Raw genomic sequence first — 14,184 nt, forward strand, 5'->3', positions numbered from 1 at the left:
ATTTTTGAATCTCTGTTCTGTAATTCATTGCATTAACAGACCTACTCAACTTGGTTATCTGTGCCTTTGCCCTCTTTACCTTAATTTAAGCCATTCATTTTAAATGTATAACTGTTAGTGACAAACAGCTGGGTCTCTATAGTAAATAGAGACTGTGACTTTTTACTTTGAAATCTTCTGAATTGACATGGAGATAGACATTTTTCGGGGGTGTGGTTATTAATTAACCCATAAACCCAGTACACATTTGTTATCTCTTTCTGCTAGGGCGTGTTGAGAGGCTTGGTCTAATATCTCATATTAAATATGGAATAAAGTGGGAGGAGTGTGGGCTCTAGAGCTAGATATAGTTGCATATAAATCCTTGCATAATTACTTATTAGATTTTGTGACCTATGATAAATTGCTTGAATCTCTGAGTCAGGATTTCCTCATTTCTAAAATAGTGAAAAATATTCTGTCTGTAAAAGTACTGTGATGGTTAGGAATAAAGTATCAAAAGTGTGAAGTGCTCTGTCTCATAAAGGAAGCTCAACAGTTAGGAATTGTTGTTATTAAAGATTTCCCCCAAACCTCTCAGCAGTTTTCATTTTTTCCTTATTGTAAAGCTGATTTCTTAAAAATATTGCTTAAAGAGCTGTTTTTTAAATTTTAGAAACACTACATAGGAAACCTGTTTAATATGATAGTTTTTGCCCAAAATTTAGAGCAAACGTCATAGTTAATGGTGGTTCAATAAAAGCATGGAGCAAAACAGGGATGCTGATATTAATATTGCTAGTGAGCATTTTTCTGGAGATCTCAGTCAGTACAATATGGTATCTACAAAAGTTGAAGAAGCATCCTATGAAAATAATTTGATCATCTCTTTTAAAAAAACAACAAAAAAAGCCAACTATAAATTATTAGATCATATAAAAGGCCTCAATAAGATATGGATAAAATAGCTGTCTTATACACTGGAAATTAACAAGTATAGTAGAAAAACATACATTCCCAACAGTTATTAAAAAACCTGTAAATTACCCATGAAGAACTTCAAAATTAATGAAAAGGAGACTGTAAAACTAAATTAAGGGTACAAAAATAATGTTTAAATAAGTGAAGAAATACACCACGTTTTTAATGGAAAGCCTCAGTATTAAATAGAAGTCAATTTTCCTCAAACTAATGTTTATAGATTCAAAGCAATACCAATAAAAATTCCAGTAGGGTTTAACATGAAACATGATAAGCTGAGTCTAAAATTTATGTAAAATAGATATTTAACAACCTTAGAAAAAACAGTTTTGAAAAAGACAATGTGTGTGGTGGGGTAGTTCTTACTCTACTAGATGTTAAAATATCTGCTGAAGCTATAGTAATAAAAACAGTGTGGCATTTGTGCAAAAATAGACATATCAATGGAATTGATTGGAATTTTAAAAACTGAACCCAAATATTTATTGAACACTTTTTATGTGCCAGGTACTTCTTTACAGGATGAAGATACATTGGTGCTCTTACAGAACGTGCATTCTAGTAAGAGGTTACAGATAGAAGACAAATGAAAAAGTAAACAAGAAAATATCACTAGTGTTCTGCAGAGTATTAAAATAGGGCACCCGCATAGGGAAAACTGGGAGTTTCATTAGATAGTCAGGAAAGACATCTTTCCAGAAGTAATGTTTAATCTGAGACAGTTGTGATTTTAAGCTTGAGCCATGCTAAGAACTGAAGAAGGTATGCCAGCTGAATTAGTGCAGGATTAATACAACGTCCCTCATGACTAGAGGGAGTCAAAATGTATACACTTTCATTTATAAAATAGACAAGCCATGGGGATGTAATGTACAGTACAGTGACTATAGTTAATAATACTGTATTGTGGATTTGAAAGTTGCATAGAGAGTAGATCTTAAAAGTTCTCATCACAAGGAAAAAAATTCTATAACTATGTGTGGTGTGGAGACTTACTGTGGTGATCATCTTGCAGTATGTACAAATATTGAATCACTGTGTTGTACACCTGAAACTAATGTAATGTTGTACGTCAGTTATACCGCAACTTAAAAAAAAAAAGTCCCTCGTGAGAGAACAGCTTTTCTACATTCAAGGAGCAGTAATAAAGTTGGAGGAGAAAACGGGAGTCAGACCACGTCAGCTTTGTAGGCCTGGGTAATGAGTTCCAGTGTTATTCTAAGTACAGTGTGAGGCAACTAAAGGGTTTTGACAATGGAATGAGATGATCTGATAACGACTAGACAAGGATTACTGTGGAGAATGGATCTTGAGGTGGCTTGTTAGAAGAGATACTGGTGAGATAATGGTAGTTTGGACTAGGAAGGACATTGCTGGGATATAGAGACCAAAAGTTCTGTTTCTGAGGTAGAGTTAAAAGAATTGGGTGGTGAATAGGATTTGGAACACTAAGGAGAGGAATCAAGAGGACATCTTAGATTTTGGGTTTGATAAACAGGGTTGATGAGAGAACCTGGTAGCAAAGCAAGCTTTAGGGGAAGGGAAGTCAAGAGTTTTGATTCAGACATGTTGAGTTTAAGATCCTTATTAGATATCATTGTGGAGATGTCAAGCAGGAAGAAAACTAAGGAGTCTAGAGTTCTGGAGAAGGGTCAGGGATGGACATGGAGATTAAGCATTTGGAGCATATCAATATTATTTAAGAACATGGAACCAGATGACGTGATATAAAGAGAGGGCATAAATAGAAAAGTAGAGGGGCTCTGAAGTGAGTCTTGGAGCAGTTCTAAAGTTTAAAATGAGGGTAAAGAATTAGAGCCAACAATAATAACTAAAAAAGTATGGCCAGTAACATTGTACAAAACCCAAGAAAGTGTGGGGTTGTGGACACCAAGGAAAGAAAGTGCTCCAAAAACAACTGTGACTTATGTGGAACATGCTGAAAGGTTTAGTGGGATGAGAACAGAGAAGTGACCTCTGCCTTTGGTAACATGGAAGTCATTGGTGCCCTTGTCATGACCAGTCCCAGTGGTTTGGTGGGGATGGAACATGGACTGGAGTATAAGGACAGAATCGCAGGTGAGAAGGTGAGGACACGTCTATAGAAAACAATATTAGAGGGAAAATTACTCAGTTCAAGAAATGTTTGGGGGACAGTTCATTTGGAAAAAACATACTGTTTTTGTCCTACTTGAAATCATTCACCAAATATCAGACAAATGAATTAAAGATGTGAGCATAAAAATTTGATTATATTAGAAGAAATTATGAGGATATGTGTATAGCCTTGAAAAAGGAAATCCTTAAATAAACCTCAAAACATGAGTTATATAACAAAATATTGATTATTTTGAGTACATGGAAATTAAAACCTTCTGTAGAATAAAAAAAATCACCATAATGAAGTAAGTACTTGAAGAAAATACATAGAGATCAAGGATTAAGATCCAGATTATATAAATAAATCAAAAAGAAAATGGCACAAATTCCGTGGAAAAATAGGAGGAAACACATTGACAGAGTTAAGATTCTCCTATTGTAAAGTCTCTGGCATGGGCTGAATTTTGTTCCCCCTCCCTCAGATTTATGTGGTGAAGTCCTAATCTCCAGTGCCTCAGAATGTGACTGTATTTGGAGATAGAGCTTTTAAAGAGATAATTCAGGTAAAATAAGGTCATATGGGTGGGCCCTAAACCAATATGATTGGTGTCCTTCTAAGAAGAAGGGATTAGGACACAGACATGCATGTGTACTGAGGAAAGACCTTGTGAGGATACAGAGAAAAGGTGGCCCTCTGCAAGCTGGGAAGTGAGCAGTCACCACAAACCAACCCTCCTAAAACCTTGATCTTGGACTACTAGCCTCCAGAACTCTGAGAAAATAAATTTCTGTTGTTTAAGCTGCCTAGTCTGTGTCATTTTGTTATGGCAGTTCTAGCAAACTAATACAGTAGCAGAGCCAGGATTTGGTTTCAGTCTAATATTTAAATACAAAATATAAAAATTTAAATATTTAGCCATGCTTCTGCAATGCTGGTGGCAAAAAAGAACCCCTTATATTCTTACACCTCAGTATCCTCATGTGGTACTTCAAAGTACTGTGGTGAGGATCAAAATGGATGTGAAAATGTACTTTGAAATCATCTGTTTGACATATCTTTAGTTAACACCTACTGTGTACAGTGTACTATGGAGATATAAAGGTGAATCATACACAGCCTTTTTACCCCCTAGAAAAACTCTCAAGTCTTTATACTAATGCAAGTTATCATTACATAGATGTTATATCATAGCAGCCAATGATCATGATGTACTGCATACTATTCTTAAATGAGCTCATTTGCCATTTGCCATTGAATTTTCATTATCAATTCAGGCCGTATTCAGAATAATTCTTAAATATAGAAACTACTTCCCGCCCACTCTCTCTTGGAAACGCAGCTCAAAACAAGCTTCTTTCATTGCAAGCTTACGAAAACAGTAGGAAGCATTCTGATGAATGGAGAACATATTGTTATGCTAACCTTTCATTACAAACCAAGCGGGGGAAAATGCTCGAAATCATTTCAGCTTTATAAACTGTAAGACACGTAGGGAATGAAAATATCCCATTGATAAAGTGATGCCTGGGCTTCAACATCAACAGTATTACTCATTGTAATCTGTTTATATTACTCATTATTGCTTAGCTAAGATGCCTAGGAGATGCTTGAATCTTTTCATAATGATTTTGCTCACGTCTAAGAGAAAATCCTTGAACAGAATTAGATTGAAGAGTTGTTGATTGAATAGATATGAATCAGACTCTGAGCTCCAGTCTGCTTTTGAGTTAGGTCAAAAGATTCCAGACTCCAAACCTGTCCTCTGGCCCTTTCATTGCTTTCATCAGGCAAGGTGCTGTTAATTTTCCCTTTGCTTATTTTTTTTTAGAAAGGAGAAGCTGTGTATCTTATTCTTTTGATCATCTATGACATCATTGTATTTACAAGGGAAACACTAAGGCCATTTATCTAAATGGCATCTTGGTGCTAAGTAATTTTATAAAGGTTGTGGTCAGTAGAATTTTGGCCCCCATGACCTTTGCCCTCTGATGTCACACTTGTGAATAGGTCACATTAGATGGCAAAAGGGATTCTGCAGATACAGAAGGTTGCTAATCAGAGGGCCTTAAACTAGGGAGATTATGCTGGATTCTTCAGGTGGGCCCAGTATAATCACATGAGTCCTTAAAAGTCAAGAGATGTGACAGAAGAAGGGTGAGCAGGACTCAATCAGCTGTTGCTTGAAGATGGAGGACCCAAGTGGAAAGCATGAGAAGGAAATGAATTCTGCCAGTACCCTGAATGCACCTGGAAGCGGATTTTCCACAGAGCTTCCGGGAGGAACACAGTCTGCCAACACCTTGGTTTCAGCCTTGTGAGGTCTTCACCAGAAAATCCAGCCTCATGGTGCTGGCTTCTGACCTAGAGAACCGTGTGCCAGTAAATGGGAGTGTGTGCCTTACGTTTATGGTAATCTGTTAAGAGAGCAATAGAAAACCAATAAGAGTTGGAAACAGATTACTAAAGAAACTCTATCATTTACCCATCGAAGTCAGAACTTGCTAATAATGTCTCCACTAGCAATGAGGAATTATCCGTGTCTTTTCCTTCAGGTTTTCACTGCCCACCACGTGTCCCCCCACAACCCACATACATGCACAGCTTGCTCTCCTGAGTCATACACAGCAGAATTCAAAGTCTACCTTTACCAGTTGTTAAGGTATCCCTGTCATTGAATTAGTTGTGACACTCATATTTTGTAGGTAGGGAAATTCTGGATAGGATCTGTGACTTGTACTTGTCACAGTTTGATAAATCTTGAATAAAATTCTCACAGGACTTAGATTTCTGACATTTTATGGATGGTCATAAAACCTTCGGGGTTCATAGTAATAATGAATTTGGAAAAGGCAAGGAAATCTGAGCTATATTAAAATATTAAATCCCATTTCCCTCAAAATAGCTTCTCCCACTTTCTCTGTTTCTATTAATCCTGCCATCTAATGCCACCCACCATTTTTTCTTTCCGCTTAGGCTAGGAATGTCACAGTCATCTTGAATGCATTGTTTTCTTTGACTGCAACCTCTTCCTGCCCCTCTGCATTCAGTGAACTGCTCAGCTGTAAGGATTCTACCTCCATACCGTCTGTACATTCTATAAGGACTTTCCAGTCCAAAAGTTCAGCTCTTATTTCTTTCCTTTGTGCTCTCTGCTCTTCTTTCTCCCTTTCAGTGGCATGCTGACCATATTATTCTCTTGCATGTAAACTTCACTGCCTAATGAACCTGGTTTGTGTTCCTTTGGCTTTTAATGCCTGTCATCATAGGGCCCTAATCAACCCTCATTCCTGCTCCACTAAAGGGAATCATTTCCTTACTGGTGATGAATCAGCTTTTGCCACTGGGACTTGCTTCATTGTTCATTCTGAAAATGCCCAATTCCATTCTTGCTCGGTCCAATCTTCATTATGGTTTTATTGTTTGTTGTATGTTCATTTAATCCTTTGTTGGTTTTGGTTTGTTAGAAGTAAGTTACACTTAAGATAGGATTTTGTCAGTATATTTGGATAAGGACAGGAGTTACAGTGCTGTTTGTGAGAACTGTGATTATGTAGTTACTTAGACACTTTCTGCTGGCTGGGCTGATGCTCTGTGATTCAGATTTATTTAGATGGTACACTGTCTCCCATTCATGATCTTATTTTAACATGTTAAATTGACTTGGCATGAACTTGGAAAAAGAGATACATTGGTACTTGGGAGTGGGTAGAGGGAGTTGGGGCAGATGGGTGGGGACAGGGTGTTGGGGAAGAAAAGCAAAACATTGCCAAAATGAGAAAAGTACATATGAATGGGAAATATCAAGAAAACTTGTAATATAAAATCGTACCTATGTAATTTTATGAAGAATTGAGTAAACACATGAACAATGACCCAAAGGAAACGTGACTTAAAAATTATAAGTAAGAATTCTGGAGTCAGAAGGTGTGGCTTGTCTCAGGACTAGCTCTGAGACCTTGGGTAAGTTACTGAACCTCTCCCAGCCTCAGTTTTCTCATCTATGAAATGTGGATGACAGAGTACCTACCTTTATGGAGTTGTATATATTGTATGAGTTTCTATGTATAAATAAGTGAGCTCCCATAAGTGTTAACCCTGATGAGGATGATGCCCTTTGCTGCTTTCAGAAGAGTTTTTCAGTTTTCTTGCAATCTGCACTTATTTACCCATCTCTTTTTAATTTAATTCTGTTGATTTTTTTCATCTTATTCTGTTTTCTCCTTGTGTCTTTCTGCTCCTAGTAATACATCAATTTGTATTTTGTGACATATTATCAAGGATTCCAAAACGTTTCCTGACATTTCATGCTATGCTAGATTCTGCTAGAAATCTTTTTTGTTTGTTTGTTTGTTTTTGTTTTACATTTTCATAACATTTTAACACTTAATAGAAGCTATGTACAATAATTTTTTTATTGTATCTTACATAAGATAGCCACTACAGAAATTTACATAGGTAAGAAGTAAGATGGATGGTTAGGGAGGGCCCAGTCCTGTGAGCTATTTTCTCAGAGGCTATAGGTCAGAGTTCATTGAGGGGAGGGGCTTCAGATTACCCAATTAGGTGAGAGGTGAGGAAAGGCTAAAACACAGGCTGCTAGACAGAGTTATCCAGCCATTGGGTCCATCCATATCCCAAGACTTGGGAAATAGCATTACACAAATCTCTCTCCCCTTAAGTAAGCACAGTGCCAATACTCTCAATCCCAGCAGCTCTGACAGGAATCACCTGTCTCTCTTCCTTGCCTAGAGTGGGAAGACATCTACAACTTTTAGACACTATTGGTCCCTTCTCCCAACATTTAGTTTTGACTGTAGCACTTGATAACCCAGAAGAAAAACAAGGTAGTCTGGGTTGTCCTTTAGTGAGAGACGGTCAGAAATACTTGTTTATAGAATTTGAAATACAAATCCTCCAAAGTCAACTGGCTGCCGAAACAAGCTATCAACTGACAGAAGTGGGTTCTGGCTTCCCATCTGCAGTAGCCACTCCACTTTGAGGCAATGGCACAGAGGCGTTCTCAGAATGGAAATCACTTCTTTAAATGTAGTTTTCTTCCTGAGTTATTTCTGTGCTCATTCTTTCCTTAACTCTGAAGTCTTTTTTCCATAGGTTGTATGTAGTTTATTTATTTTTCCCTTAGCCATCTTCAAAGAAGGTAATAATTTCAGTAAGTTTCTTAGATGAAGATGAAGATTAGTAGTAATAGGAAAAAAGTTAAAGTGAGAATTATTAAAAATTGACCTGTTCATTTTTAAATCATTTTGTTAACTTAAATCAAATAAATATATTTTATTCACTAATCTTTAATTCAGTACCCAGGCTGCTTCCTGAATTCTTCCAATTTAGGTACCCATGTTTGTCTTGCATTACCCCTGCTCCCGTCTAAGACTTCTAGTTTCATTTCTTTAAAAGGAAATGGGAACTTAAAGATTCTCATGAAGAAAACTGAGTGCAGAAGCTCCCTAAATTTTTATAATTGTTTTCTACTGTTTCCCAGTTGTCACACCTATTATGATACCAGTTCTTTTAGTGACTGTGCAAAGCATTGAACTTCTATGGACATAACTTTTTGTATTCACATTTTATTGGTTTAGGTTATATTTTATTACATAATTATAATAATAACTGCAATTTGTTAAAATTGGGTTTGGGATAAACCACACTGAAACTTGGAATCATTAACTCAACTAGTACAAAAGTAAGCAGGGATACCAAAGGGTGAGGTGAGAGTGTGGAAGCTCCATCCTGTGGGCATCGAGCAGTGTGGTTTACAGAAGGGAGGGGAGGCATCAATGAATCCATAGTCTCTGAAATGGAAGTCGGTTGAGGGAGCTTCAAACACAGCCGTGGTTCTCAAACTCCAGCGTGTATCAGAATCATCTGGATGGCTTGGTAAAACAGATTTGTGTGCTGCAACCCACAGTTTCTGATCCAGTGGGACTGGAGTGGGGTTTTGCATTTCTAGCAGCTTTCCAGGTGATAACTAACACTGCGGTTCCAGGGAACACAATTTGAGGACCACTGAGCTACAGCCAGTTTTGGTGATGTGGATGGGGACAGGTCTCTTCAAACATCAGCTTGCACAAGGCAGAAGACCAGATGTTATCTTTCCATCTGTCTCTACCTATCCTCCTTCTAGTGGATAGGCATTAGGTTTTCTGTTACTCTTAGTTTTTGGTATTGTGTTGAAGCAAATTCTTTTTTTTTCTCTGTCTACTCAGGAACTTCATTTGGAATTTGGGAGAGGATGCAATGAGGGCTGTTAAAGTTTTCATGTTCATTGTTTTTTGCTTCTTTGAAAAAATAAAATAAAAACTACTAGTTAGCTCTTTCAGCTATGCTGGGCATGCTGTTTTCAAATCACACATCCTCCGGTCTCCCTACAGAAGGAAAAAAAACCATTTCTGTCTGTCAGAAAATGTGTGTTTGGCAATAGCTTGCCAGCTGCAGAGAGGAAAGGCAGCAATGTGGGTGTGTTGTCAGCAAGCTGAAGACTTTGAGAAGGAGACAGATTATCTGATTGCTCTGTAATCTCCCTTTCAGAACTGGCTGACAGAGCTGGAGATCTTTGCTATAATCTTCTCAGCTGCCATCCATGACTATGAGCACACCGGAACCACCAACAATTTCCACATTCAGACCCGGTGAGGATGTTGAAACCTTTGGAGAAGAGGCGAGAGGGGGCAGGGATAGAGTGTTGAGGTCAGAGGGGTGCAGTCACCTTTCTTTTGCATGGTGGCTCTATTTTGAGTTTCTGAAAAACTGAAATTATAAATAAGAGATTAGCCCAGTCAGCTTCAGTCAAAGCTTAAAGAAGCCATTTGCTCCTAATTCTCCTATGTTATTCACATTAAATATGGATATCCTTTTCTTCTCTATTATAATGCTAGCTATTTATGTATGTATGTACTATGCATACTCTACCCATTTCTGATAGGAGGTGGAACAGTTTCCATAAAGGTGCAGATACCGTGTAGACTAAACCACTGAGGACGGGCAAGGATTGGAGTGAGTCTGTTGACATTAACAATGGCAGAGCCATCTTACCATCTTACCTCTGGAATTCTGGTGATGCTCTTCTCATCCTCCCTGATTTCATCTCTGCTCTGTTCAGTGCATATGTTACTCCCTCGCACAGGGCTTGGGGAGCTAGGTTGTCTCATGTAGGCCACTTTGCACCCTCCGTAAGGAACTTCACAGGTAGACACAAACCTCTGTGGGAGTATTAAATACAGGTCCAGTTGCCTGCCTCTGAACCTCTTGACTGTAACAGGCATCACTAATTGATTTTGGTATTTTTTTCTTAACAAACTGCAGATTTATCCTTAGTATTCCTCTCAGCACAGAATTCCAGGCAAGCAGTACAGTCAGCTGTCATTTCCATTTAGGATGAAACCTTATCGGCCTTCGCCGGGTCTAAGAACTTAGCTTCTCGTAAGACAATGATGTGGAACTGGAGAGACTCTGACAGTAGGATTAATTGGGTCTTGAGGTAGGAATCAAAAGAAGCTAGAATTGGAAAAAGGTGGTGAGACACAGAGAAAGAATATAATGGGGAGGGTTGAGAGGCTAAATAAATACTTGCTGATTTCACTTGAAAAAAGCAGGTGCGCACTCCAGATAGATTTGTGTTTGTTAAGTCATTCCATACATTATTTAAGGAAGCCAGCACTTAATTATGGCGTACACGAAAGAAGACGATATCGACAACATCGTCTGATCTCTGCTCAGAAGGGGATTTCGGCAGAATGGAAGCGGACAAAAGGACCCAAGCCACATGCTTCATCTTCTGCCTCCTCCTTCCTCACAGAGTAGTTTTGGCTGCTTTGAAGCAGCCTTCTGTAGTTCTGTTGCAAGGTCTTTGAATACAGGGATTCCACAGAGCATCTCTGTTTAATGGATATCTGCCAGTGGAACCTTTGCTCTGAGGAAGAGACAGCCGTGAATAGCACCTGCTGAAGGAAGAGAGGTGGCTGGAACAGAGTTGTACATGGATCTTGGCTGGAGACCAGTGTCAAAAGTAGTCACAACACAGGGGAAAATGGCTTAATTACAGGAGTTGGAAAATAGCTTAATGTCACAAAATACACATCAGTTGGTGCCTTACTTACTCAGCGGATATAAGGTTAGATCCTTCACCTCGGGATTTGCTTGTTTTGTGTTACGTCCATTGGAATGGAAAAATGCCAGAGGGTTCAGTTGAGCTTGCTTTGGAATGAAATTTAAACATTCGCCTTCTTTAAACTGAATTTTATCCAAAGCATCTCAGCCTGTGAGATCCCTGTTTAGGAAACTAAATCTGTGACCTAGTTCTTTGCCCTTTGATGGACAGACTGTTAAGCCTAACACTTTAAAGGTATGCTAAATATATCCCAAAGTTTGGCCGATGACAGGTGGAAGTTATCTTGGGGAGAAATGGCTCAACTGTCAGAAGACATTACCTTCATCCCACCGCTGCCACTTAGCCACTGTGGGGCTCTGTGAACTCTCACTTTATATCTCTGGGATTTAGCCTCCTTGATGAGAAATGAATAAGCTCTAACAATCTAAGGTGTCATTAAATTTAATGTATTTAAATAGTATACTGCCCTATGTTTGGTGTCATTCAGCTGTTTGAGAAAGCGACTAACAATTGTCATATAACCCTTCCTCAATTTCCCATGTATGGCTTCTGCATGGCAAAATTTTAAGGTCAAGCCACTAACGGAAGAACTTGAAAACTGTACCTGCCAGGTGGTATGTGTTCAGAGAATTACAACTAAAACAAATATAAACACATTCCCTCATTGAATAAAATAAAAAGTCATTCCAGAAAATATAAGGACGTTTGACATGACCCACATTTTTAAAATAATCACCTTTGCTACTACTGCAGGTAGTTGAGATCTGCTTACAGAATAGTTTTTAGAGAGTTCTCAAGTTGGATATCACATGTGAAATAACATCCACATATTGACATTAAAATACTCTACGTACATCTATTGATAATTTGTAGTGTTGATGTTAGCTTTTTGGTCGATATAAATGGCATGGGGGCAAAGTTAATTGCTAAAAAAGGATAAAGAGATGATATATTCTACCTTTAGGAAAGTTACCTGAAAAATCTCAGCTGTTCAACATCCTAAATTATTTTGCTTGGCTTTCCTCTCAGGTCTGACCCAGCGATTCTGTACAACGATAGGTCTGTTTTGGAAAATCACCATTTAAGTGCAGCCTATCGCCTTCTACAGGAGGATGAGGAAATGAATATTTTGATTAACCTCTCAAAGGATGACTGGAGGTAAGGAGGAGCTAAGAGAGAGATTAGGAGGCTAGGAAAGGAGCCGTGAGGATGGACGGAGCATGCATCTTTTGAAGAAATAATACTCTGTTTGAAATTGTTATTGCTGTTTCTTTCTTTCTCTATCTCTCTTCTCTTGCTTGACACAGATACTCAAATATATTGTAGGCACCTTGGGAATATTTGCTGTTGGTTACCTTAGGAAACTTGTGTTCTTTTTATCTTACCTTCTTAAACCTAAATTTCATCAATTAACTTTTTTTCCACCTTATATTGGATTGGACTTCTTAAAAAAATCTTTCAAAATTTGCTAAGGAAATTGACGCTTTCAAATAATCATGGGCACTTAATTCTGTCGCCTAAGTGGCACTATGTGTCTTTGAATTTGGGCAGACCTGAGTTTGAATGTGAACACAATCATTTACTAGCTGTATGATATTTAGGAAGTTACTCAACCCCTTTACACCTTTTTAAAATTTAATTTCTAGAAAATAGATAACATTTAGCTTGTAATTTGGTTAGGGTAATAATACATGATATAATATAGGATATATAGGGTAATAATACATGATATAATCCATTTAAAATGCTTAGCACAGTTTGTGACACAGATCCTTGTAGCCTGCAGATCCGTACTATAGGTGAAGGTGTTTCAAAGCTTGTAGGCAAAATCACTTAAATGCTTAAAAACTTCTGAATCTACTGTGATGCAAATAATACTTATATTTTAATTAAATGATCAGCTGTTTATTGAGTATCTCTGTACCATTATGCAAGGATTCAGAGAAATAAGCCATTCTGAATAACAAATCTGAAACTGATTTTCAGTAAGAGTTGGCTATCAGTTTCCATGCAACTCTAGTTCATTAAAACAGAGAGGAATATTTGGCTTGAATTTTGTTGGAAAATGTTAGATTTAAGCAGCATCTAAAAAATGCAGAGCATTTCAGTTAATCAATGCAAATCTTGTAGAAAAAGGAGCCCTCTATCCAATTTAAATGTTTGTAAAAGTATAATAAAAGATTTGAATATGGCAGAGAACAGCTTTACACATATTCAGATATATCCCTTTGATCCCAGAGGAAGGAGAGAGAGAGGGAAAATTGGGTAGAAGCATCCTAGATCTCCGTGCATCCTAAAAAATGTTCAGCAAGGCTGTCAGGAAATTCTTGAGACAAAGTTGGCCATCAGAGGAGTCCCATGTCTCCCAGGAAGGGATGCCCTCAGTCATTGGCTTGGAGCAGCCCATGGGAAGCATGGCCTTGGGCAAAAATGGCAATAGTTTTCAGAATATAGTAGCTGAGGCCCATAGCCAATTAAATTCCTGTAGTTGGTGGTCTGTGTGGTATGTTCTCATGGCCACTGTCCCATGGTAATTAAAATATGATATTCAATGGCTGTATAATACTCCATCTATGGAAGTCCCATAATTACTTTTGAGTGTGTGAGTATGGGTGTGTTCGTGTGTTTTGGTTATTATAAAGAATCCTGTAATGAACATCTCTTTAATGTATGTTTATGTGTAGAATTAATGGATCAAAGAATGTTTGTTGTTTTAAGGCTCTTGTTGAACTTTGTCAAATTGCTTTCAGGTAATGCACTAATATTGCTGGCCTGTGGGATTTGTAAGCACATGGGATTTATGGCTGGATGGGCATAATTGCCTCTTAATCTATTTTGAAAGCATAGATATGCAACCTCTGTTATCTATATTTTTGTTAAGCGTTTTCTATTTCTGCTTAACTATACATTTGTCAAAATTTAGCTTAGATTACTTGTGTTTCCACTCTGCTATGATCATAAGCCTCGTTCAGTCTGCTACTGTGTTAGTGAGGCTGGT

The 14,184-nt window shown here is 37.9% G+C and overlaps 1 protein-coding gene across 2 annotated transcripts in view; it reads left to right on the plus strand.

Annotated features, from left to right (window-relative positions):
• The window catches only part of PDE1C (phosphodiesterase 1C), a gene marked incomplete at both ends in the record, with an annotated part of 550,586 nt that overhangs the window by 451,616 nt on the left and 84,786 nt on the right, over positions 1–14,184 (plus strand). For both annotated transcript variants that reach the window (XM_082661639.1, XM_082661640.1), the window contains 2 exons: positions 9,608–9,708; positions 12,216–12,344. In XM_082661639.1, the coding sequence (XP_082517765.1) occupies positions 9,608–9,708; positions 12,216–12,344 (230 nt within the window). The remainder of the gene's footprint in view (positions 1–9,607; positions 9,709–12,215; positions 12,345–14,184) is intronic.

The sequence above is a fragment of the Grampus griseus genome (assembly GCF_964374135.1).
Source record: "Grampus griseus genome assembly, chromosome: 9".
Classification (NCBI taxonomy): domain Eukaryota; kingdom Metazoa; phylum Chordata; class Mammalia; order Artiodactyla; family Delphinidae; genus Grampus; species Grampus griseus.